At 44.4% G+C, this 27,142-nt stretch overlaps 1 protein-coding gene across 1 annotated transcript in view; it reads left to right on the plus strand.

Moving 5' to 3' along the window:
* The first annotated feature begins 214 nt into the window (after nucleotides 1–214).
* SNX29 (sorting nexin 29) overlaps nucleotides 215–27,142 on the plus strand; it is a 171,901-nt gene continuing 144,973 nt past the window's right edge. The window contains exons 1-11 of the mRNA XM_063314834.1: nucleotides 215–243; nucleotides 4,402–4,466; nucleotides 5,378–5,430; nucleotides 10,703–10,827; nucleotides 12,384–12,564; nucleotides 12,949–13,019; nucleotides 15,219–15,467; nucleotides 16,705–17,065; nucleotides 19,132–19,250; nucleotides 22,658–22,739; nucleotides 25,152–25,234. Coding sequence (XP_063170904.1) covers nucleotides 237–243; nucleotides 4,402–4,466; nucleotides 5,378–5,430; nucleotides 10,703–10,827; nucleotides 12,384–12,564; nucleotides 12,949–13,019; nucleotides 15,219–15,467; nucleotides 16,705–17,065; nucleotides 19,132–19,250; nucleotides 22,658–22,739; nucleotides 25,152–25,234 — 1,396 coding nt within the window. The 5' untranslated portion in view covers nucleotides 215–236. The remainder of the gene's footprint in view (nucleotides 244–4,401; nucleotides 4,467–5,377; nucleotides 5,431–10,702; nucleotides 10,828–12,383; nucleotides 12,565–12,948; nucleotides 13,020–15,218; nucleotides 15,468–16,704; nucleotides 17,066–19,131; nucleotides 19,251–22,657; nucleotides 22,740–25,151; nucleotides 25,235–27,142) is intronic.

Here is a 27,142-nt window from a genome sequence, read left to right on the forward strand (position 1 = left end):
CGCTCCTGGCTTCCTCCGCGACCGGAACCTCCTTTCTCCACTTCCGGAAAGGCGGGCGTGAGCCCCAACCCCTCATCCCCGGCCACGGCCGGCGCCTCGATCCCTCCCGGACACTTCCGGATTCCGCGTGTTTTGCTTCCGGGTCGAAGGGTCGCTTCCGGCGGTGGCCGCTGCCGCCCTGCTCGCTGAGACAGGGCGGCTGGGGGGAGGAGGAGGAGCTCCGGTTTCGCGGCACCATGAGCGGTGAGTGGGCTCCCGGCTGCCGCTCCGGGACTTTGGGGGCTCGTGCCGAAGACCGGGGGAGGGGAAGGAGGAGGAGTGGCGCTCTGCACATGCCCAGGGGCGCCCTTCCCCGTGGCTAGCCTTCCGTAGCTTCCGCTGAGCTTGCAAAGCTTCCCTGAGCCTTTAAATCCGTCGAAAGCCCAAGGCACTTGGTGTATGCTCAGCGGTACCCTGTCCCTCACTTTTGTATGTGGCTTTGTTCGCTCTTCGGGTTTGCTTTAATACGGCAGGGCGCTCTGCACCTCCTCAGAGGTACCTTTCCTGCTTTAGGGATTACAGGCACTGCTGTTGGCGGGTGGGTGGGGGTTGGCACGAAGCACTCTGTACCCGCTCAGAGGCGCTGTGCCAGTTTTCATACAGGGTTGGGGAGGCTCCGGGCACTCTGTACCCGCTCAGGGGTGCCCTGCTATTTTTGTTACTTCTTTGGGCTATGATAGGGCTCTGGTCTCTTGCGGTGAGCCATTCTGCCTCTTCCGGGGCGCTGTGCCTTTTTGTTTCAGTTCTGAAAGTGGAGATGAAATGTAGGTTAAACCTCTATTAAACTTCAGCTTGCTGTTTGAATTGGCTCTTAGCCTGTTTTTCAGAGCTAAATTACATGCCTGCTCCTGGCTGGAACTGCTGGAGTTTGCTCTCCTTTTATGACAAAGCTGTCCCCGTTGCTGATGGTGGAGTGAACCCTTGCTGTGGTTACTTGACAATAGAATTGCTCAGGCAGATTTCTTTTTTAATGGAGCGATAAAGTGTGTGTTCGGACAGGATCTGCACACTCACCCAAATATTAAGTGATCTTGATAGTTGGCCATTCCTGTTTTCACTCCAGGTGCCTAAATATTTGTTTACCTGTTGAGTGTATCTAGTAAGAAGCATCAACAGCAGTTTTTGGTGTTGTTGTATTTGTGTAACCTTGTATCTCTTGCTGACTTGTTATTTTACATTGTTTGTTTAATGTTGCTTAGTAAGCAAACAGCCTTGTGTGGGTAAACACATACTCTATTTTCAAATATCCTTGACTCCTTCTGCAATTGGACTGTTATCTGCTGTAACTGAATCCCATCTATCACTTTAGGAAAGAACCTGGATCCCAGCATAATAAAAAAGCCACATTTTTTGAGAAAGACTTTTATATGCTTGCATGCATGCTGTTATTACATTACAGTTTAAGTGACTTTCCCCCTATGTTCCATTTGGAATATTTCTGAATTTCACCTGTGGTATCCATAACACCAACCGAGAAGCAGTGGCTTAGAAGGTACTCTTAATGATGAAGCCACCAAATCACAATAACTTTAAATCAAGACAGTCTGCACGTCATGTGTTTAATACTCCTCCCTTCTGCTATCCTGAAAATTACAATTTGTTGGCAGGCGGCTTTAATTTATTTCTCCTCTTCTTTTACCCCAAATCAAGAAGAGCACCTCGTAAGAACTAAGGGCCTTTGGCAAAGCGGGCATATTCCTAATATAATTTTGCAAGGCATGTACTCCGGAGTAGCAACTACACATTTAAGAACACAACTCGATATTTGTATTTTTTATAGAGTAGTTTAATATACTCTCTGGATTGTTGATTTGTTGAGGCTTGTTTGGAACTAAGAATAAAATGTGCAGCAGCTGAGTAAGGATGGAAAGTGATAGCAAGACAGCAATTTGGGATCACAGATGACTGCTCTTTCTTTCCTTCCTCCTCCCTCTCTGCTTCCTTGAATTGCTTAAGGAATAATTGGTAACTTATATGGAGTTCAGCTTCGGCCAGAAATCCAAAGTTGGAGTCTGTAGGTCTCCGAAATCGTGTGAGCGTGACAGAATGCAAAGTTAGCAATTTAGCTAAGTGACCTGAGGAATAGGATGGATGTCTCTGGTTATTGGGCCATTAATATCAGTGTCCCTAAGAGCTGATTAGCTTTTTAGTCAGCAGTCTTTCTTGTTTTACTTGAAATCCTCTAGATTGATTTTGAGACCCCTGCATACAAAGAGGTGGGTATCCGTTTTGCCTGAGTATAATCTTTTGAGCTTCCCGTAGACCTCTAATTAATAAAGGTGTACAAAATGTTTTGAATTTGAAGCACCCCATTTTGAGCTTCTAATGCGCAATTTCAAATTGAAAACAAGGGTTCTGTCATGAGCACTGATGGTGAGCAGGAGGGGGCCCCTATCCAGGGGGGAAAACGCATGCGTAGTAGCGAGAAGTTGAGCAGCCATTCAAAGAGACACAGAACAGACCCGCCTTGACTTTTGGGGTTTAGCTGTATGGGTTTTCTCACGCTTCTTCAGTTTGTTAGGATTTTCTGTCTATCGTAGCAGTAATAAAACACTAGAGACTTATTCCTCATCTCGGCGTGGTTCCTGACTGTTAGGACAGGTTCTAACCTTATGGGAAGAGGTCCAGTGCTCTTCTGACAATTCCAGAAGTATTCCAAGCTCAAAAGAGCCTCATGTTTGTGCTTGAAATTCCTGTTTCAGATTTGAACCCTGACTGTTTGTGGTCAGAACACTGCTTTTTAGGTTGGATACCTTTGGTACATTTCTGAACCACCCAGCAGCCTGCTTTGAAATAAAAGCAACTGATTTGAACACAAATGTTTCGAGCTTGTCCCTTTTTGAATTGGAAATGTATTCCGCATCTCTACTGGTTGACCACTGTGGAAGTGGGATGGCAAGTGAGATATGTCTTTAGGGTGATTTAACCAAGGCTGTCCTTTGCTGAATTTCTGGTGTATGCTATGCCTGCTAGCAAACATCCCAGCATCTGTGGCTTCACATGTATTGTGACAGAAAAAGATGACGGCTGAAATGTTAGGACATGATTCTCTCCCCCCACATCTCTATCCTGATTAAAAAAAAAAACAGGTAGAACAAACAGAGTATTTGGGAGAGAAAAGCTGCTGCTGTTAAGAATACAAGAAAAGCTGCTGCTGTTAGGAATACAAGAAAAGCCAAGTTAACAGTGTAGTGAAACTTTCAGCTAATGCTTCTGTGATTTGATTTCCATATTACACTAAGGCGTGATTTATTTACAGGCAGTCCTTGCTTAACAACCATTCGTTTATTAATGGTTCGGACTTATGGTGTTAAAAAAAGACTGGTCCTCACACTTAACAACAGTTGCAGTGTCCCCACGGTCACATGATCACGATTTGGTCACTTGGCAACCGGTTCGCATTTATGACCGTTGCAGTGTCCTGTGGTCACGTGATTGCCATTTTTGACCTTCCCAGCCAGCTTCTGGCAAGCAAAATCAGTGGGAAACCACGTGATTCTCTTAATGACGACTGAAAAAAGGTCGTAAAATTGGGTCGGATTTGCTTAATCACTGCTTTATTTATCAACCAAAATCCCGGTCCCAATTGTGATCGTTAAGCAAGGACTACCTGTAACTGGCTTCTTGCAGGAGTCAGAAGCATACTACCAGCTCCCTAACCCAAATAAAATTGAAAAATGGACAAGTGAGATTTATAGATGAGAACATTCTGCATGAGGTTACTCAGATCTGGTGAGGTATGCTATCTTGCATAGTTTCATCCATTTAAAAAGACTTGGGACAAATATTGGAACGAAAATTCCAAGGGAACCTCCTGTGTCTTGGGAAGGGAATTGATTGTTTTTTCATTACCTGGATCCCATTTCTCAACGGTGACATCAAAAACTACCAGGAAAAGCTACAGCAAAATGTTGCAGTATACTTTTAAACATTTTGGATTTCAGACAGCTAGTATTTTCCTCTGGGATAATATGAACTTTAAGGCTTCATTCAAGACTACCCATGTTTCTTTTTGTTTCATGGTTGCCCTTTCTGACTCTGTTCCAAGATGGGGCCTCAAGCTTGTTATTAAAAATTGATAATTGGTCTAGAAATCCACATTTCTGGATAAACTCCTGATGCATCAAACTTCTTTCTGCATTATATCAAGTGTGCCAAGTAACCTTCTCACTTCTGCTTACTCTGGGCGTGGTGTGTGTGTGTGTGTGTGTGTAGAAATAATTCAATTAGCTTCCAAAGAACTGGGGTTATTTTGGAGAAGGGGAGGAAACATTCTGGTTGTGCAAAGTCATGTTTCATTTATTCCCCCCTAACCGGGAAAGATATTTAGTGTACCATAACATGTGTGTCCTTAAATTTTAGGGCTGCAGAACAATGCTGCCAAAAGACAGTTTCTCCTTGAGCGTTTATTGGATGCCGTTAAACAGGTGAGACACTGAAGCTTCAAAACGTGGAGAATTTCAGAGTAGGGCGCCCAACACCATCGTATCTGAAGCATCTCTCTTACTTTTGAGCGCAATTTTCTCTGAGGATTTCTTCTGTTAATGCATGGCTGTTTGGGCCTGCAAAATAGGTGAGAGTCATACCCATACTCGAGAGATGGAAGTTGACCTTTTGGCAGTTTATCTTCTAATTAGCCACGGTGGAGAGAAACTTGGGAGGAAGCAATTCAAAATGTCACGAGAGGCTCCGCTTTAACGAACTAGTTACTAAATGAAGTTTGGAATTCCCCCTGCATTTCTGAGGTTTTGTGTTTATGCCAGACGAGCGTTGAAGAGCCTTTCCTGAAATCTGCGTGGTTCTTGCTTCCTTACTCTTTCCTCATTGTGTGGGGCTTGACGGCAGGATGGGATTTGGTAGAAGCCAAGGAAGATGCTTGGGGGCTGCCCAGAGTTGCTTTTGATTGTGTCGGCACACAGATATGTTAAATAAATGAGTAGATTGAGGCTGCCTAGTAGGAGCAACCCAATGATCTGGCCTTTCTTACATTTGGATCAATGCAATTGAAATTAAGATTGGTTGCAAGGGGCCTCAAGTGCTTTTGCAATAGACAAGTGGAATAAAAGCATTTTAAATGAATGTATTTTATTTATTAATATAGCGGGCTCTTTTGCATCTCCGGCTTATTGAGTCTGCCTTCCTTCCCTCCCTCCTCCCTTCCCTCCCTCCCCTTCCCTTCTTTCTTTCCTCCTTCCATCTTTCTTTCCCCTTCCTTCCTTCCTTCCTTCCTTTCTTTCAACCTGGTGTTTAAAATTGTGTGTATATATCCTGCTGAGTGTTAGTATATTTAAGTTTATCCAAGCAGCTTTGTTGTTAACATAGAGCCTTTGTTTTACAGTGCCAGATCAGATTTGGAGGAAGAAAAGAGATAGCGTCTGATTCAGATAGCAGGTAAGTCTGAAGTAACATGATTTTGTTTTTAATGAGAAGTTCAGTCTGGTGGTGTATATGGTGGGTATCAAGTCTTAAGAGGACAGTTGCCTCTGCAAGAGAGGAGGATGACCTGAGCTGTTCGGTACCTTGTTTCATCTTCCTCAACCATTTCTGTCCATGATTACTGATGGTTGGCAACATGGTTTCTTGCATGTTGTGGCAGGAACTTCCCAGAAACAGAAGTACTAGTCTTAAAATAGGCTTGTTGTTGTTATTGTGATCCAGTGAGTCAGTCCTGTCTCCTGGTGACCACAAGAACAAGTCCGTGCAGTTTTCAGAAGTGGTTTGCCATTGCCGCCTTCTTCCTAGGCTGAGAGAGAGGGACTGGCCCAAAGTCATCTGGGCTATCCCTGCACTCCAACTAACAGATCCTTTTATGATGGGACAAATCACAGCTGAACCAAGGTGTTGAACACAAATAGCTGTTTTGGCTTGAGCTGGGAGTCTTAGCTAGGGATGTGCCAGATTGTTTGGTGCACTTTTTTGTAATTGGCTAGGCCCTTTGTGAAGGACGTTTGCTAGGAAACAGGTTCTCGCCGAGATATTTCTGCTTCTTTTTCTTAGAATAGGTTGGCTTTGTGATTTGTTTTGGCAATTGTTGTTGGAATTATCAGGGGTCAACTCAGCATTGTCTCACAAGCATAAGGGGGGTCTTTCTAATAAATGCATCTCTATTGTGCTTGTGGGATGTCTCATGGGTCACCTGATTTCCACTTCCTCCTCCTCCTTGGGTTTGGGGATTAATGATCTCCATTACCTTTTGGCACACCTGCAAGCAGGAGGTGCTGCAGAATGCAGCTCTCGTCCTTTCATCTCGCTTGCATGCAGACATTTCTATTTCCATAGAAAATGTCTACAAAGAACCATTGATCAGTAAGTGCTTTCTACTATGAAGCTACTTGTATCCAGATCTACTGAATAAATGTAAGCTATCTCTTTTTTCTTCATCTAACTAACTGTGTGAAGACTGAACTTATTTTCTGAATGTAATCAAGCTTAATGTGCAACTTTCTTTTTTTGGTTCATGCTTCTACTTTGCAACATTGTTGTTAGCTGCTTGGAGTTCTTTTATTAACCTTCAAAAACTCCGTCAGCTGTGACCAATACATTCTGGGATTCAAAGAACATAGGCTCACACCAGGCTGAACGCCAAAGACATTTTGTTATGAATTAAGAGAGTTGTAGCAGGAAAAAGAAAACATATCAGCTTCTTCCTGTTCAGAACCCTGAAATGATAATGGACAGACCCTCGGCAGCTGTCTGCATAGCCCCTTCCCGGCTTCAGGGTTCTAAATGGCTGGGTTCCCTTGCCAATGTTATACTTGTTTCAGCTTATAGGAAGATGCTATTAGCACAACATCTAGAGATGGTTTGAGGGAAGATCATACCAGTGACTTGCTTGCGGCCCAGTTTGACTGACTCTGAAAGATGTCTCTAAGCAGGACACATCATCTTTAGCATCTTCTCTTCTGAAGGGTGGTCCGCATTGTTCTCTTTATCTTGTCACAAGCTGTAAGGTGGAAGGGAGGCATGGAAGTGGAAGCGATAGGGTCCAATTGATAAGGCTGACTCTGGAATCCTTTTAAAGCACAGGTATAGGGAATTCATCTTATGTGTGCAGGGAGAGAAAAAAATAGACCATATCCCTGCACCTTCTCACCATTTCTTGGCAGTGACCTATCTGGGGGCAGCCTGACACTTAGTTTGGGGGAAGTGGATCTAAAGAACTTCCACATCCCTCACTTTCTCTTGTCTGTTTTTGGGATAAGGGACATGATACTTACCAACATTTTTTAGGGGATTTCTGTTTCTACCACGTTGTTGTGCTCCATCTGTTTCTCCAGCAAAACAACTGTATTTTAGGACCTTATTTTTCTTCTGTTCTTCTTTTTCACTTTCATGTCATGGCTGTTGCATAATGAGAATGCAGGCAGGGACAGTTTTGCCTTTTAGTACACGTGCAGCTTTGAGAAAACTTTAAGCACTTAATTTTTTGTTGTTCTTGTTGAATTGTTTCCGATTCTCGGAGACTGCCTGGACACGTCCCTGCAGTTTTCTTGGCAAGGTTTTTCAGAAGTGGCTTGCCATTGCCTTCTCCCAAGGGCTGAGAGAGAAGGACAGGCCCAAGGTCACCCAGCTGGCTTTGTGCCCAAGGTGGGACTAGAACTCCCGGTCTCCTAGTTTCTAGCCTGGTGCCTTGATCTCTGCACCACACTGGCTCTCAAAACCTGCAATTTTCTTGGCGAGGTTTTTTGGAAGTGGCTTGCCATTGCCTCCTTCCCAGGGCTGAGAGGGAGGGACTGGCCTAAGGTCACCCAGGTGGCTATGTGCCCAAGGTGGGACTAGAACTCACAGTCTCCCAGTTTCTAGCCTGAGGTCTTCACCACGACACCAACCTGGCTCTCAAGCACTTAATAAGAAATCTATAAACAGAATCAGGAAGAGAGGATTGTGCTTGCTCAATTCTGGAGTGGGGTTACCCCTGGCTATGCTCACTGAGTGTGGGGTTTGCACATTGTACTTTCTAAAAATGAAAGAGGGAGGGGGGATTTTCCCTTATCATTCCAGACCAATGAGGTATCCCCCCCAGGGCGTGCAGACTTTTTGGGTGGATTGTTTTGACCCTTCTGGAACTGTGCCAAGCTCATAAGGCTTCTGTTTTGAGCTTGAAATGTGTCTGGAATGGTTGCAATGGCCCGTTTCAGAGTCCAAAACGCTTTTCAACCTGAAATGGAGCATTTCAAGGTTGAGTCGTTCTGAATTAAAAATGTGCCACACACCCCTTTTCCTCCTCTGCTGCAAATCGCTTGTAGAAAGTTGAGGGCTATGTATCATTATCCTTTTTCTGCTCTAGATAGATGGCTTCCCCTTGTGCTTTTGGTGAAGACGTGTGACTTTGGAAAGGCCGGACTGTATATAATAGAACAAAGTGGCTATAGAAGAAAGCATTGACAATAGTGCCTGGCTACACAAGGCTAAATTCACATTGTACTGAGTGGTAGCATGGCTGTTTGATTGCAGTTCAGGGTGTTTTATAAATCAACCTGTCATTGATGGTAAGACTCGTGGTTTCTGGTTTGAGGACCCCAAGTTTGGAGTTCACGGGGCACCACAGAATAGGCAGATGCTTTCTTCTGTCTTAGTCCCTTGCCACAATGACAGCGATCTGTCACTGAGCGGCAACAATCTTTGCCAAAGTAAGGGAGTGGTTTCCAGAATTCTGATCACTTTTGCCGTTGTCTGGGATGTGAGGTCCCTGAGTAGGGAAGGAAAGTTCCTTTCGTGGCAGTGCTTCCCTCTGGCCTTAAGCCAGGACTTAGGAAACATGGTGCACTTGAACTGAGCCTTATTAGTCTGGCATTCGGGTTCCACAGGCAGTGAAATGTTAGACACCATCACCAGTGTCTTTCTTGCCATGTTTCTTTGCATCAACTTGCTTTTCAAGGTGAGTTGCCTTAAAACTTGGAGGTTTTACTTGGCTATCTTAGTTGTTGAGGGACTAATGAGAGCTTGGCTGTGTTAATGGTTTTCCTACTAACAGATTAAGGTGCTATTGTATCTAATCATTTTGGCCAGGTGCAGAGGTTGAATTCAACTGCCCCCTTTTCGAATGTTAATTATTGCACCTGCGGGGAGGAACCTGCCCGGACTTGTTTCAGTTCCCCTTTCTCTTCTGTGCAGACATGTAGCAAGCCAGGTAGCTCTCAATGAGAGCTAAGTCCTTTAAATATGTTTTGCTTTTGTTTTGCTTTCTGTAAATAAATTATTTTTATAGATATGCCTGATGTGTGTGACTTTTCTGATCTCTCCTGGGCTAAAGGCTTTCCCAGCAATCTGCCAACAGGCTGCTTCAGGACAAATGTCTCAATTAACCCAGGATCCTGTTTCCCAGAAACAGAACATGAAACGCAGCATCACCTTCCCAGCAAATAGCCATCAGGAAAAGATCTATTGATGGCTTTCTTCTCAGTGAATTTGCCTGGGCCTTACTGAATGTAGTGAATTCTAGCAATCAGGTGCATCACTTTAATCTGGAATCCACAGGTTAGCAGTATGGTGAAAATGGGGGCCAGGGTGCCCATGATGGCTTAGATCAGCCTTTCTCAACCTTTTGACCCTGGAGGAACCCTTGAAATATTTTTCAGGCCTCGGGGAACCCCTGCACATTCAGGCTCAAATATGGGCCAGAAGTTACACCATTATTATATTCATTTCATGGGTGGGCCTGTCCATATGCATTAACAGTGTTCTTCAACTGAAAATAAAGAATGAAGCCTACCTCTTCAGTGTGAAGTTGCCCGAATTTGAAACTTTTTAAATAAATCGTGATCTCCCAGGGAATTACTAGTGACCTCCCGCAGAACACTAGGGTGCCACGGAACCCTGGCTGAGAAACCCTGGCTTAGATGCCAGGGAATGTAACATCTGTTTTTTGAATGAAAGGAGCAGACATCATGAGATCTGTTCGCAAGTCTGACCAGTTTTCCAGATTCTCATGTTTGGAAAGGTTTAGGAGAGAGCACCCAAGATCTCAGGAGCGAGGTATCCCAAGCATTGCAAGACTTGATGTATTTTTTTAAAATGGGAGCCATGCCAATGTGCAAGATTGCACAGCAGGATCTGCCACCTGAAGAGGGTACTGACCCCAGCCTGTCCTCCTGAACTTGCAAGCCTACATTAAAATATTTAATGCAGACTTATAATGCTTGAAACTTTATGATGTTGTTTCTAACGTGAGAATGTTTTAGGCTAAAGGGAGGTATTTGTTTTGCTCTTCCTGGATATTTGTTGCTCTTTTCTGTATTTTATTGTTCCAACGCGTTTTTAATAGAGTGTGCCACCCAGAGATGTTATATGGAGCTGGGCGGCCTTACCAATTTCCTAAAATAAATGCGTCGAATCTGGCTTATAACCCAAGCGGGGGTAGGACTTGCATTTTCTTCCCTTTTCTTTTAAAAAGGCATTAAGATGTTTTGGAAAAGGACTTCTTTCCCCATCTCTCCCAAGATAAAAGTGTGCAAGGAGGATTTTGTTAATCCTACCCGCGATGCCCATTTGAGAGTTGATTGGTGCCTCCAGTGGAGCACTTTCCCACGCTAAGCTTGAACATCTGTACCACTTGGCAGGAGCAGGCGCCGGTTAGCTTCTATTGCCTTTGCAAGCCAGCTCTCGGTCTCTGCTTTTCCCCATTTTGTGCAGCATTTCCCATTAAATTGCCGTTGTTTTTCAGAGTTACGTGCCTCTGCGCGCAGTTTGAATCCGTCCTTCAGCACGGCTTAAAGAGGACCCGGGGGTTAGCTTTAACTGCAGCGGCCATCAAGCAAGTCACAGGCTTCTCCAGTAAAACTGAAATGGGTAATTCAATCTTCCAGCATGCTTGCTACTTCCTCTTTTTTTTCCTAAAAATGCTTCGGTGGTCTTACTTTAGTGCCAACAGCTGGACACCGCTGGAAGGAAAAAAACGATTACCGCTTTGGTGTTCTACGTGAGTTGAGGCTTGGAGAGGCCTCCTTACAATGATCATTGTTTCCAATGTTAGGTGCATCTGTTCTATTATGGTGGTATTCCTTGGGGTTTCTCTGTTGGAAAAAGCTTGGCTGCAGAGCTCTTTCTGAAAAAGCAGATAATAAATGTGAAAAATGACACGTACACTGGCGGAGAAATGGTAGGTCCTCCTGTTTCTGAGGCTGGCTGGTTCTTTGCATCTGAGATCCTGGGAATTCCCCTCACTTGGGGAGCTGAAGAGGGCAGCGGTCAGGAAGAAATATTCCCTGATTGCTGCCCCCCCCCCCCCCGAATACACTCATGCCTCCCAGAGCAAGCCCACAGTTTAGTCACTTTTCAGAAAGCAGTTAAGATACGGTGACACGTCTTTGGAGAGGGGCAGCTACGCTTTGCTTCCTGTATCCCTGCTTCTCAACCTTGGTGGCTTTTAAGAACTTCAACTCCCAGAATTCCCCAGCCAGCATGAATTCTGGCAGTTGAGGTCCACACGGGAATTCTGGGAGTTGGAAGTCTACACATCTTAAAGCCCCCAAGGTTGAGAAACCCTGTCCTACGTGATTGGCCGTGGGCTGTTTTAAATTATACTGCTGTTTTATGAGAGTGATTATGATGTGTATGGTTTTTTTATTTGTTTATGATTTGAGATTTGTAATCGTGGCAGTGCAGAAATGTTGGGAACGAATGCATCGATTGGACCGCTAAAGGGTTCCATGTTCTCCACCCAGCCTTTGCCGCCCAGAGTTGCAATGTTGAGATGGGTGGCCATATAAATTGATGTGATGATGATGATGATGGAGCTCTTGCTTAGAAATGAAGACTGGCTTCCAGTGTGAGCCAATATAATAGTGTAAGTCAGCGTTTCTCAACCTTGGCAACTTTAAGATGTGTGGACTTCAACTCCCAGAATTCCCCAGCCAGCAAGGAATTGGGAATTCTGGGAGTTGAAGTCCACACATCTTGAAGTTGCCGTGGTTGAGAAACACTTGTATAAATCAATGTTCACTTTACAACAAGATGTGTCTTATTTAGTTTCAGTTCAGTATGTTGTGGAAACCTAGCTATTATGGTTTGTAAAAGCATTCTTTAACATTTGTTGCATGGTACCAGCCACTTGCAATTTATTTAACAAATCATAGTTAAGCAAATCATGATTTTCCGTGCTATACTAATCTAGTCAAGCTGTATATATGCGTAAATGGATTAGATATAAGCATATTATAATAATAAGCGAGAATGCGAAAGCACATTTTGCTTTTATGTTCATTTCTTGTTTTCCTCTTTTTGTGCACGCTGATTTTTTTGGATTGTTATTAGAGGGTAGACGTGTGCTTACGCTCGTCTGAAGAATCCTTGCATTATTGGAAAATCTCAAGAGTGCTTGTGAATCGATTTTTTTCCCCCCCCAGAATCCATGTTCTGGTACTATGTGAAAGAGGTTCTTAATAAACATGAGTTGCACCGTTTTTATTCTCTGAGGAATATCACTACGGACACCGGTCGAGGCCGGGCTTGGCTACGCTGCGCTCTCAACGAACATTCCTTAGAAAGATATTTGCATATGTTGCTTGCGGATAGAGCTCATCTTAGGTAACTTCTCTAAATGCTCTTCCTCATGGGGAAGGTGGGTGTGGTTTCAAAAACAGAAGTGTCTTTTTTTTTTCTAGGTATAGTTCTGTTGCCAGAACTCTGAGTCTAGGATGCTTTTGCCAAGGGGCAGGAGAGGGGGGTTGTGATTGGGAAGGAAAAAGGTGTTCTGGAAGGCACATGGGTACATAGGTAGTCCCTGCTGACCTTTCCTTAAATGGGTATTTTATCTGGGATTGTGCTACGGCTGTGCAAGCCCAGGAAAAGAGTATATACGAGCAGTATTAAACCTTTCCTGCTATCCTACCAGAAGCAGAGTTAGTAATGACGAAAGGACTTTCATAAGTGTAGATCTGCTTACTTTTTCATACTGCCTTTTGTCTTCAGCGTCTTCTATGAAGACTGGTCCTTCCTGATGGATGAAGAACGCTCCAGTATGATTCCGACAATGGCGGCTGGTAAGCATGACCCCAGGTCCTAGAACAAAGCAAAGGCAGCTGATGTTCTTGAAACCTCCTAAAAAACTGGGTTCATTCATGGCTTGGCTATGATTTATTTAACTGTGTCCTTCTGAATAATCTGCAGCGGCTAAGGTTATGCGCCATCCCGAGCCACAGATAATTGTTTATACAGGTAGTCCTCACTTAATGACCACAATCGGGACTAGAATTGAAGTCGTTAAGCGATGTGGCCACTAAGCGAATCCAGAACCGATTTTGCGATCACGCTTGCAGCGGTCGTTAAGCGAATCACTGCAGTTGTTAAGCGACTCACATGTTTGCTAAGCAAACCACATGGTCGTTAAGCAAATCACGTGGTTCCCTGTTGATTTTGCTTATTGGAAGCCGGTTGGGAAGGTCGAAAATGGAGATCATGTGACTGTTGGGCTCCGCAACCATCGTAAATGCATGCTGGCTGCCGAGCCCCCAAATTGTGATCGCAGGGACGCCACAACAGTTGTAAGCGCGAGGAACAGTTGCAAGTTGCTGTTTTCAGTGCCGTTGTGATTCCGGACAATCGCTAAACGAACGGTCGTTAAGCGAGGACTATAATAGCTTCATGGGGAAATATGAATCACTGTGTGTATCATGCTCACCCTTCTTGGAACTCAGTGGCTGCTCCTTCTTAAGGAATTGCGTAGCGTGGATAAGGACAGATTAGCGGCCAGGTAAGGCAACTGATCAAATCTAACTGGCAATGAAGGACTTCCTCTATGTAAGCAAACCGCTCTACCCCATTTCCCTCTTCTTCCTCTGGCCGATCCTAACCTGGCTTTCCTTTTCTCACATCCCCCAACCCCACTGGAGGTCGTAGCATCTGCCTTCTTTCTCACAACAGCAGACCCAGCGTGGTCTTGGACCTCAGAAACCTCCTTCCTTGTCTCTGTGTAGCAGAGAAGACGCTGTAGCTCTGGTGAGAAAGCCCCTGCTTTGCACCTAGAAAGTTAAGCTCCTTGCGTCTCCAAAGAAAAAAATTGATTGACAAGCATAGGCTAGGCTATTTTATTTATTTGTTTCACCATGGAAGTCCAAACCCACTGAAAAACCCATTGTAGATCATCCAGAGTCATAACGCTCACACCCAAAATTCCTAAACCGTTGAACGTCTGTTAGCGATGGCCGTTGCCTTGAATTTAGCACTTCTGGAGATAACCAGTGACTCTTACAAAAAGCATCTTCCTCCTCGGAGCTGACATAAGGGTAGGTGAGGAATGACTGCGCTAAGCTATGACACGGCTTGCTTAGTTTCGGCTCATCAGGTTGTATAAACCCACCATTATTTACTCGTGTTCGGCTTAACTACCCTTTGTTGAATAAATAATGGTGGGTTTATACAATTCGATGAGCCAAAATCAATCAAGCCATGTCCCAGCTTAGCGCAATCCTTCCTGACCCACGCGTGAGGTGAGTTCTTGGCCTTGATCCTCCAGTTTTTGGAGGACTGTTTCTGGCCAAAATGGACAGTAGTGAATCAGATGGATCAAGAGGCTGCGTAGCAGAATTCTCTTACGCATGAAAACAGGAACTGGTGTCTCCAAAATGCTGCAGAACCACAGTAGATGGACATTGCTTTCATATCTGCTAAACAGGGACAGTAGTAAGTCAGAAAAGGGGTCGAAGGCGTCAAGGAGCTGCCTTAATGCGCTCACTGATAAATGACGATGAGATTGCACATACCTGTATTTGTTTGTTTGTTTGTTTAATTTATATCACCGCCCATCTCCCCCAACGGGGGACTCTGGGCGGTTTACAATAAAAGATAATAAAAATGTACAAACCTAAAATCACAATCTAGGAATATAAATAGAATAAATAGATATAAAACCCAAGAGGAGCTGGAATCCCAATCAGTAGGGGGTGCTGTGGCGCCAACCATCCCCAGGTGGAGCTGTTATCTTTCCCATCCCAAGCAAGGCGGCAGAACCAGGTCTTCAAATTCTTCCGGAAGGCCGGGAGCGAGGAAACCTGTTTCAATACATACCTGTAACCTTTCTTTCCTTGCAACAAATCTGAGTAAGGAGGATTTGTAAAAAATCTCTTTTTTGGTTATGACTTGCTGTTAGAGGGTTGACCATCTGGGATCCTGTTTTTGTGCAGAGTAGTCCCATTCGAATGGCATAAAGATGTTTTTTTTTTCTGTTTTTGCTTGACCCAAAGGGCTGAACTCTATCCTTTTTGCCATCAACATTGATAACAAGGATTTAAACGGACAGAGCAAGTGCCCGCCCTCAGTCTCTGACCTTCTCAAGGAGTCGACCCAGAATGTGACCTCTTTGCTGAAGGAATCCACCCAAGGGGTTAGCACCCTCTTCCGGGAGATCACCGCCTCTTCTCCTGTTTCCATGTTGATCAGATCTGATCAAGATGCCGACCTGCTGCCTATTTTATCCAAGAGCGTCAGTGGTGGTAAGTCCTACTAGGAATATATTTATTATTCAATTTGTTTATTATTCAAATTTCTGTTACCGCCCATCTCCCCCCCAAAAGGGGGACTTTTTGGGTGGGAGATGGGCGGTATAACATTGGGACATGCGGCCTGTTTTGGGTGCTTCCGGGTCCAAGTCAAGGTGTTGGTTATCACCTTCAAAGCCCTTCATGGCATGGGCCCAGGTCACCCGAGGTGCCGCCTCATCCCAATTACATGACCCGTCCCACCTGGTCCGGCAGGAAGGGCATGCTGCGGACCCCATCGGTTAAAGAATTCCAGCTGGCGGGGTCGAGGAGGAGAGCCTTTTCTGCCGTGGCCCCCATCCTGTGCAACATCTTGCCCCCAGAGGTGACATTGGCCCCCTCTCTTCTGGCCTCCAGGAAGAGCGTCAAGACCTGGCTCTGCCAACCAGCCTGGGGATCCAAGAGTGATAGTGTGGTGGAATTTGAAGCTGCCGCCGGTTCTCAGGAAGGAGGGAGCGCATTCCAAGGAGGTAAGAGGACTCACAGTCTGGAAAGCCTTGGCAGGGACACCAAGAGAGTTGGAGCAGCCCTGCCCTAGAGTCTCCTGGGTTATTTCCCCTTAGGCTAGTTAGGGTAGCTTTAGTCTGGCAAGATTGATGTCGGGGCCAGCCCAGGAATGACAAGTCAGGGTATTCCAAACTCTAGTTCTTTATTTGCTCTTAGCATAGACAGAATCTTGCCAGACTAAAGCTACCCTAACTAGCCTAAGGGGAAATAACCCGGGAGACTCTAGGGCAGGGCTGCTCCAACTCTCTTGGTGTCCCTGCCAAGGCTTTCCAGACTGCGAGTCCTCTTATCTCCTTGGAATGCGCTCCCTCCTTCCTGAGAACCAAGGTAGCTTTGAATTCTACCACATTACCGCCCCCCCCCCCCCGCCCTTTCCGGGACAAATTCCATCACAGATAGGCAGCCCTGGGGGTGGTTGGTGACTTAAGACGCTCTCTCCGCCTTTGAGTTTCCCTCTCTGTCTTCTATTTTTTGTACTTTCTATTTTTATAATGGTTTTACAATTTTTTTATCTGTAAGCTGCCCAGAGTCACTTTTATAACTTAACAATAAATAAAGCTCTTTGAGTTAAGGCATGGCTGCCTGGGGAATTCTGGGAGTTGAAGTCCATGCATCTTAACGTCGTTGAGGTTGAGAAACGCCGAAGTTAAGGTCTTCCCTTTGGGGCCTCTCTTTTTTCCTTCAGATTTAAAATGCCGGAAAGATCGAACGAAGAAAAAGAAGAGAATCACAAAAATAATTTCATTTGACGAGGAAGACGGCCAACTTTTGGGGAACCCCTTGCGGGTGACAGCTTCGGGGGAAGACTCAGAAGAATGCCCTGAGAGACTTTCAGCCTCTGTGGCTTCTCCTGCAGCAGAGCAACTGGGTCCGCTGAGCGGCGACCGGGCCGTGACTTTGCTGAAGAACCGCTCTGAATATCTGAATGGTGACTGTAGCTTCCTGAAGCTGGATGTCAAAAGTATAGACGACGAAGATGCAGATGAGAGCAGTGGCAGAACATTGGTGAACCACGGTGTGATGGAAGACAGAGATGTGCTCACAAAGTGAGTCTGGACCAGATAGAGGTGTTTTTGTGCCTTAATTCAAGAGCGGGCTGTTAATATTTGGTAGGGGACCGTACCATGTACACAAGAAGTCCAACAATCTACCCCTTTTTTCCACCCTGGTTTTGGCAGGAGGGCTGGCTTTTTTCTTCCTTTTCAGACTGTATTAAACGCCAGCTCTTGGGCTTAACCTTGGCTTCCCTTACATGTCTTGTCTCAAAATGCCATTGATTTCAGGAAATCGTGGTTGATGGAGGTTCCAGGATTTGCAAAACCCTGGGTTCACACCCTCTTCTTGAGAGTTAATGATGTTGGGTTTAAACCAGCTTCTGCCATGTTTCAGGGCAGCAGGGCAGCAGTAGGAGCCCCCCAGGTACAGAGCACCATTGTCTGGTTTAAGCTGGACATAATGAAGTCTGATGCAGCAGATTGCCTGGGCTGGAGATGAGGTGACAAGGATTACACTGATTTGAAGACCAACACCCAGGAAGCAGAAGTGATCAGAGACAGGACTTATGGAAGAGACAGCTGGGGAGCCCATCGATGAACAGGATGGGGCAAACATCCTGTTAAGCACTGCTTGGTTTTAATCATGTCTTATTCAATAAGCCACCGTAGGGAAGGTTCAGATAGTATGCTAACCCATAAGTCATGGCCAACACATAATGACTGTTTGTTTCCCATAGAATGCTTTGCCAGAACTAAAGCCATGTAATGGCTCAGGGGGAGGTGTGGATTCAACCTGTCTCTAACCAATGGAGAACTTTCCATGAGGCAACCCTCTGCTTTGAGCCTAGTGCTCAAGTCTTCTTTTTACAGCTTATTGAGTGCACTGTCTACCATGATGGAGAACAGTTTGGTCCATGGGATTTGTACAGCTTGAAATACATCGTCTTAGTAGGGTTCAGCTTAAGAGCCGCCCTTCTCGAATGCTATGACTTTGGGGTCAGGGCCCAGAAGGGCCAGTTCTGGATATGTTGTCACCATAGCTCTGCCTCCTTTGAGATGGTCTCCAAGCTTCTGCTAGGAGGTTGGATCTTGGCAGTCAGCGAAATCGGATACCTGGTTTGCTCAGTGACATTTCTACTTCGGGACAGATAAAGGGCCATAATACCGTATTCATATTATCACTACATTGAGTAATGATTTTTATTATATAATCATATATAATGATATAATTATATTGAATAATGATTTTCACATCCACGTTCATATTGCTGGAACATTAGAAGCTTATAACTCATGGCTGTGGCACGCATGGCACTAAATCGAACTGTGGTGGCTGTGATTTTCCTTTAGTGTGACATATTTTTTTTATTTATTTTCTATCCCGCCTTTATTGTTTTTACAAATAAGGTGGCAAGCGTACCTAATTCTCCTTCCTCCTCCTCTTTTCCCCACAACAGCAACCCTGTGAGGTGAGTTGGGCTGAGAGAGGGACTGGCCCAAGGTCACCCAGCCAGCTTTCATGCCCAAGGCGGGACTAGAACTCTCATGCCACGCCTGATTGGCTCTTGGGCTGAGAGAGAGGGACTGGCCCAAGGTCACCCAGCCAGCTTTCATGCCCAAGGCGGGACTAGAACTCTCATGCCATGCCTGATTGGCTCTTGGGCTGAGAGGGAGGGACTGGCCCAAGGTCACCCAGCTGGCTTCGTGCCCAAGGCGGGACTAGAACTCACAGTCTCCTGGTTCCTAGCCCAGCACCTTAACCACTAGACCAAACTGGCTCTCCATATGAACTCAGACCACAGCTTTTGGTGTACTGTGATGTTTAAAGTACAGCTTTAAGCCAACCTTAATGCAATGTATGAATCCAACAAAATGAGCTCCAGCTTTGTCAATCCCTTTTACTGGAGTTGGTGGTGGTGTCTATATAGATGGCTTGGGTTTCCAGTGGGAGGCTGGGTGATTCAGTGGCTTAGAAATCTAATAGCAGAATTTAATAAATAATAAAAAAAGCAACCTTTGAACTTGCTTTCTTTCATGGAAAGGCAACCAGCTGGCGAGATGGTACTCTCTTCCACCACTTACTATTTTTTGGTCTGTCTGAAAATCATTTTCTGTAGACCTGCTGAAGGTGTGACATCCCATTCACTGGTTTGCACTGAAACTCCTCTGCAAATGCTGAACGATGACTCCGATGAATTATTCCCTGTCAACGTTGTGGGTTCCTTCTTGCAGACTGGTGAGTAGGTCTTGATATCGCCACATGTCCTCTGGGGCCAAATATGCTAGCAGAGGGGAGATTGGCAGGCTAGGTTTCCTCAACGTCCATTCAGCGATTCAAGGATTTGTCCAAATTTTGGTGCGCTTTGTGGTCTCCCAGGTGGGATTTCACATCCTGAATGCCTGAAAACAAAGAAGTGAATACATTAAAGAGCATTCCCTTTTTAAAAAATCCTCCTCTTCCTGAACTGCTGACAAACATTTTGGAGAGGCATCTCATTTGGTAATATGGAGTTTCCCAAATCTAGAATCTATCTGTGTGGTCCCTAAGAGTCAACGCTGACTTAACAGCACATAACCAAGTTAATCTGAATCCGCCGTTCCAGCTTGGAGATGGGCCCCTTGAGGTGTTCTGGTTACGATTCAGCCTGAAATGGATTTGTTCCATGCTCCGGGAATACTCAGTGGCCTCTTTCAGGATCAGAAAGTTTCATGGTTGAAATATTTTGCACGTTTCTAGTTAAACTGATTCAGCATATCTGAAATAGCATGGGTAACTCAAAAGAGGTAGCGGGATAAGGGCTTCATGTGCATGCGTGTGAGAGCTGGGCAAGATCAAGCAACCAAGACTTACCCGTGTTTAATAAAGTATCTTTCACGTTGGAAGAGAAATTCCCAACTCTCATTTGTTGGTGAGTTCGCCAAGGTGGAGCCTCTTGGAATGGTTTGAATACAGGTAGTCCTCAACTTGCGACCACAATAGGGACTGGAAAATTTGTTGTTAAGCGGTGTGGTTATTAAGTGAGGCATCATGTGACTGCACCTGATTTTATGACCTGTTTTGCACTGGTCGTTAAGTGAATCACTGCCATTGTTAAGTGAATCATGTGGTTCCTCATTGATTTTGCTTGTTGGAAGCCGGCTGGGAAGGTTACAAATGGTGATCCCGGGACGCTGCAACTGTCATAAATACATGCTGGTTGTTAAGCGCCCAAATTTTGATCACGTGGCCATGGGATGCTGTGACGGTCGTAAGTGTGAGGACCAGTGACAAATCACTTTTTCCAGCACCGTCATAACTTTGAATGTTCGCTAAACGAATGGTCGTAAGCCAAGGATTTCACACCACCCGGACTGAGTTGCCATTTATGAGATAAGCTACTAATGGACTCCCCTCTTATCTCTTGGTTGTTCATTCCTTCCATCACTCTCCTAACCCCCCTACGGTCTCTCAGAGGGATGCAGTTTACAATAAAGATGCTCCATGTGCAGCTCAAACTTCCCATGTGAAAATGCGTAGTCTCTCTATTTGATAATTTCATTGGACATGTGAGCTTGTTCAGCTTCTGCATGCGCACATCTGGATATGGAGCAAAACAGGTCGCTTTCTGGAGGTGCCTTTCAGGAGCAACGCCTGGAATCTGGCCTTGCTTTTTGTGCATGATCTTGATTCTCAGCTGTCAATGACAGAGGGTGATACCTTGCAAGCCATGGTGGTTGGCTTACCTACCAAGGCTGGCCAAAGTGCTTGCACCCCTGGCAGGCTGCCATTTCTTACAGTTCCCTGCTCAAGTACGAAGTAAAGGCAAACTGGGTGAATGTTAGGTTGCCCTTTGCCATCCTCAAAGTCATCAAGAGCTGTTTCTGTTTGTAGTGGCTATGTTCCTAACTTCCACAGCCTGCTGAATTCCAACATTCCAGTGCTTAAGTTGCATAATGTAGGAACCTTTTTTAAAAAAAAACAAGCTCTATGCCAGCTAGTCATTTTATACAAATTATGCTTTTATTTCCTTCCCATGCCATTCATTATGGGAGATTCCAGTGCAGTGGACAATTTAGAGCATGAATTATTTAAAAATCTAATACAGAACAGTAAAACCAATATGCAATGGCCATAAAAGAAAAGAAAGCAATATAAAATTCAATTATGCCCAACGCTGGAGCATAACCTGGTGAGGAGAGTTCATATTTAGGGCATTATAGCTTATACAACAAGGATTAGGGCTAAGGGCTATAAAATTATACATGGCGTAGGGAGAAAACTTTTTAATCATTTTTTCCTTTTCCATTTCCCACCACAAAATGTTATGATCCCTGGCCAGCCAAAGGCTACCCACCTCTGGAGGAGGGTAACAGCAGAAGGTCTGAAGACATTGCCAAGTTGATAATCTAAAACTAGGTTTTCATGTACAGATAGTCCTCACTTAATGACCATTCGTTTAGTGATGGTTCAGACTCACGATGGTGCTGAAAAAACTGACTTACAACTGGTCCTCACACTTACGACCCTCGCAGTGTCCCCCACGGTCATGTGATCGCAATTTGGGCACTTGGCAACCAGTTCGCATTTATGACCATCACAGCATCCTGTGGTCATGTGATCGCCATTTTCGACCTTCCCAGCCAGCTTCTGACAAGCAAAATCCATGGGGAACCGTGTGATTCACTTAACGACCATGTGGTTCACTTAATGGTCACTGTGATTTGCTTAATGATCGCCACAAAGTGGTCATAAAATCAGGTCCGATTTGCTTAATGACTGCTTCGCTTAGCAACTGAAATTCTGGTCGCAATTGGGGTCGTTAAGTGAGAACTACTTGTAGTATGAAGCTGTGGTTTGATTAACCATGATCTTTGGGATGAAAAACCATTGGCTGGGTTCACAAAGGATGCTACTTCAGAGCTGAACAAATCACATCAAGCTCCGTGAGATTTGTGGAACCTGTCAGTGGTTTTACTTCTGGAAGCAATCATCATCTTAGCAGCCTTGTTCTTTTTTCCACGTCAGTTGTATGACTTGTGTGCTTAATTCTTAGCAAAGGAGGTTTTCAGTCTTAAATAAAGGTATTCAATAAATTTCAGCCTCCAGATTACAGTATTTAGTTTGTAGACGTTGGAGAAGGAGAACTGTGTTAATCTGTGGCAGCCAGAAATCAGAAAGAGTTTAGTAGCACCTTTTCCGATTAACAATTTTTTTTTAACAAGGCATAAGCTTTATTAAAAAGTTTTTGCCTTTTAATAAAACTTGTTAGTTGGAAAAGGTGCTACCAGACTCCTTGCGGTTTTTAATTTAGCGTATTGTTATTCTCCACCTTGAAATTTTCATCCTGGGGGGGGAATTTTCCTGACACAGCTGAATTTGAAGTGAAATTTAACAAGTCAGCGCACAAAAGAATGTGAAATGTGGGTGTGTGGGAGGGGAGTTGAACAAAGGAAGAATCATAGGGTCTTGGACAGTGTTTTTCAACCTTGACAACTTTAAGGTGTTTGGACTTCAACTCCCAGAATTCCCTAGCCAGCATGCTGGCTGGGGAATTCTGGGAGTTGAAGTCAAGACATCTTAAAGTTACCAAGGTTGAGCAACACTGATCTAGGAGGATGTTATGCCATATTTTTACTAACATATATATCTATCGGCTACTTTAGAAAATCTGGAGGATGGCAACGAACATGAAAACACAGACTTTTCATTAGAATTGACTCAGACAAATGCTGAATTGCACTACAGGTAACTAATCAATTAAGAGGTCATTAAAAAAAATCAGCAAACCATTGGTTTGGATGGGCAGTCTGATCTTCATGGGCATTTCTGCTGGGGCCTGCAAGAATCTCAGCTTCTTCTAAATGCATTTTGCTCTTCAAAGTTTTAATTTTTAAAAAGGGGAAGCTTTTCTTTGCCTGTTAAGGGATGTGGGTCTGTGGGGTGGGGGGCAACTGGTATGCTGCTAAGCCTGCAGTATCATTGCAAGAATGTTTCTGTAACCCAATAAATAAATAATGGGTGATGCTGATAAAGTAGTACGTGGATGCAACCAGTGGGTTTTTTTGGAAGTGTGCCCTGTGAAAGGACAAAAGCATAGGGAAGTTGAAAACATCGGGGCCAGAAGGGAAAGGAAGGCTAAAGGAGGAAGAGGGGACCAGCTACAGCAGCCATTGTGTGAAAAGTGAAGCACATATACAGGTAGTCCTCGCTTAATGACCATTTGTTTAGCGATGGTTCGGACTTACGACGGCACTGCACTGAAAGAACTGACTTGCGACCGTTCCTCGCATTTACGGCTGTTGCAGTGTCCCTGCAGTCATGTGATTGCGATTTGGGCACTTGGCAACTGTCACACCTTTACAACCGTCGCAGTGTCCCATGGTCACGTGATCCCCATTTCCGACCTTCCCAGCCAGAAAAATCAATGGGGAACTGCATGATCTGTTTAATGACTGCCGCAAAAAAGGTTGTAAAATTGGCTCGGATTTGCTTAATGAACGCATTGTTTAGCGGACCAAAATTCTGGTCTCCATTGTGGTCGTTAAGCAAGGACTACCTGTAGCAGCTTTTTCAAAGTTGGTTGTCTATCTTTAAGCTGTTAAGCTGAACCGTTTGTGCCTAAACTTCTCACTCCCTCCTCTCACATTCAGCTTTTCTTCCCCAATCATTGTGCAAAACCGTAACTGGCTGTTGCATCTCAATCAGATGGAACATGGTTTGCACGGTTGACTAACTCTGGATAGGCAAGACACACATCCCTGAGAATTTGCTCCCAGTCCCTTAAACTAGAGGTCTTAACTTTTTTTTATTTTTTTAGTGGCAGTACATTTAGAAGATGCTGCAGGTACTTTTACGACAACAGCTTTTATGGCTCAAGGGAGGGCCTTGCCCATTCAGAAAATGAATGTCATGAGGATCTAGCTAGAAACTGGGAGGCCTGTTGAGATCTAGTCCTGCCTTAGGCACAAAGCTAGCTGGGTGACCTTGGGCCAGTCCCTCTCTCTCAACCCTAGAAAGGAGATGATGGAAACCCAAAAAACCTTGCAAGAAAACTGCAGGGACTTGTCCAGGCAGTCGCCAGGAGTCAGCACTGACTCGAAGGCACAAAAAACAAACTGTGACAACGGGACAGCTGTAGTTTTATCCTCAAACGTTTTGCTGTGCTGGATCATGGCTGAGATAAAGCTACTGCTACCTTTATTGTTTTCCTGAGTAGGTGGACTTTCTCCCAAAGAAGGCACTGAGCTGCAGCCTCCGTTCGTTTTGATTTTCAAAGAATGCCTGTGGGGCCAAGAGACATTCTTGCAACTAAAAATGAAGCAAGAGACTGGCACTTTGCAGTGCCACATCCTTGTTTCCTGTTCCTTTAGCAAATGTTTAAACATGTAGTATCTCCAGGGAACAAGGAACAGGGATTGAGTGAGATATCTTTGGGCACCTCAGCATTCCAGGCACCTCTTCCATCCTGATGGAACTTCATTCTTAAAGCAGGCAGAAAGATAACCTCGTGTTGACTGTACCTTGTTACTTGTTTCTTTGTATATTTGATTTAGAGGCTGCCCAACTCTGGGCTTTAAAAAGGAGGAAATTATAAAATAGAAAACAGATCTTGTAGAAAAAAATCCAGAAGAAAAAAAAAGATATATCCAAGCAAAAAAAGAAATGTGACAGAGAAGGCATGCTTCCTAGAGATGGAACAATGAAAGATGGCATTGTTTAATTGAGGGAATCACACCCACCCTGTCCAATCCAGTAAGATGGGACATCCACCCTTCCCATCCAGTAAGATGGGAAGAACCTTTCAGAGATAGGTGTCCCTCAGGTAACCAGGCCCTTGTTATCTGCAGATTCTTAAATTTGCCATGCCATCTCAGAAGCTGACCAGTCTGAAGTCAGCTGAGCTAAATCATCTAACATTCATACTTCTTGATGGGTTGGATTTGAATGATGTGGTGATCTATGTTGGCTAAAGAAGACTTGCATGGATAGCCCAGTCTATATTAATGAGAACTGTGGGTTCCAGTTGACAAATGCTCCCGCAGGGTGATTTGATTAGGCTCTCATCACCCCAGCGAATTATTTCCACCCTTGTTTCAGTAGGTCAAACTTTTTTCAGTTGCCTTTTTTCCAGTCTCCCTCTCTTATTTTTACACACAGGGTAGAGACTAGCTCTCCTGTCCACAAGAATGCTTTAAACGAGCTCCTGCCTTCAGACAGCGTGCCAGAATCGATGACTGTTGGTAGGTAACTATTAGAGTATTTGGATATTTTTTAAAGGCTTGATCCATGGAAAAGGTTTTGTCAGAACTTGTTTTCATTTAGGGGGCCCTCAAAGTTAGGTTTGTTGATGCTTGTGTTTTTAGGAATTCTGCCTAAACCAGGAACATTTAAAGTGGAAATTCAGAGCTGAGGGAGGGACCAAATTGCTTGATCTAAGCTATTTTTTCTGGCCACAGTGGCTCTGTAGACCTCTTATCTTTTCAATAAACTCCTCCCTTTTTAAAGTGATGCCTGAATTAAATCAAAGATACTTTGCACCTAGTGTTTTTTTTAATCCAGAGATTCCAAAATTGGGATGTTCATTTGGGAGTCCCCCCACGCCCTGGTTTCACTGGGAAATGAAATGTGCAGTTACCCAAAGTCCCACAGTTATCCCTTTAACCAATGAGTTTTACTTTAAAGTATTATTGGTGAAATAGAACAAACAAAAATAATGTGTCAGTGATTGTACAGTTAAAAAGAAACCCTACGTACCATACAGTGAGTAAAGTAAGTCGAACATAACGGAGGAAAAAAACTAGGAAAAAGAGAAGAATAAGATCCGTATATTATCAACATATAAGATTCATTCAGTCCTTAGGGTTATCATTAAGTCTAGACCATATAAAAACGTATTGCTCCATCTTCTCCTTTTTAGAATATAAGGATTTAAAAAAAAACATTGAATTTTACTGACTTTAATGACAACTCTTGATCCAGCTGCTCATTTGTCTGTCTGTACGCGCTTTTCATGTGTGGGGCAATTGGCCCTTATGTTCTCAAAGAACATAAAAGGTCCTGCTGGATCAGGCCAAGATCCTTTGTAGTCCAACCTGTTTCCTCATGGTGGCCAGCCTCATGCTTCTGGGGTGCTCGCAAGCAGAAAGTGGGGATACAACCCTCTTCCGCCATTGTTCTCCTGCAGCTGGCCTGCAGCCCAGGTGTTGCACTGAACCTTCAAGAGTAATTGTCCTTGATAGACATGTCTTCTGTGAATTGATCTGATCCCCTCTGAAGAGAGTCCAGCTTAATGGCCTTCACCCTGTCTTATAGGAATGAATTTTATTGGTTAGTTATGAGTTTTAAAAGACCCTGTAAGTAAATTTAGCCCGCCACCTTACAGCTGAGAATTCCATATCAACCATGAAATAGTCTCTTGAGTTTGATTTCAACCTGCTACTGATCCATTTCATTCAATCACTGTTGGTTTCTGGTATTAGGAGATGGAATTCCTCTCTGTGTTAGCGCTACTTTACTGATTACAGGTAGTTCTTGCTTAATGACCATTCGTTTAGTGACAGTTCAAACTGAAAAAACCAACTTACAACCGTTGCAGTGTCACTGTAGTCATGGGATCACGATTTGGGTGCTTGGCAACCGGTTCACATTTATGACAGTCACAGCGTTCTGTGGTCTTGTGACTGCCATTTTCAACCTTCCTGGCTGGCTTCTGGCAAGCAGAATCAATGGGGACCCATGTGATTCACTTAATGACCACGTGGTTCACTTAATGCCTGCAGTGATTTGCTTAACAACCGCCACAAAAAAGGTAATAAAATCGAGTCAGATTTGCTTAATGACCACTTTGCTTGGCAACCAAAATCCTGGTCCCAATTGTGGTCATTAAGTGAGGACTAGCTGTACAGTATATTATAAACCTCATCCTAGTAAGTAATTAAGCAGCACATGGCCGATCCTTCTGAGAAATCTTTTTGATCCATGGAAGATTAGTAACATCAGTTGTCCAGGAGGGGGCACAATTGCCTTTATGTTTGCTGATTGTGTATATCTATCCAGCAGTTGATAGCGAACCTGGTTTCCAGACATACTGGAAGATGATTTCAGTATATTTACCATTGAAAATAAACTCATCAGGGCTGGGTGTGTTT

Source organism: Candoia aspera, chromosome 14 (assembly GCF_035149785.1).
Source record: "Candoia aspera isolate rCanAsp1 chromosome 14, rCanAsp1.hap2, whole genome shotgun sequence".
In the NCBI taxonomy this organism is placed as follows: Eukaryota; Metazoa; Chordata; class Lepidosauria; order Squamata; family Boidae; genus Candoia; species Candoia aspera.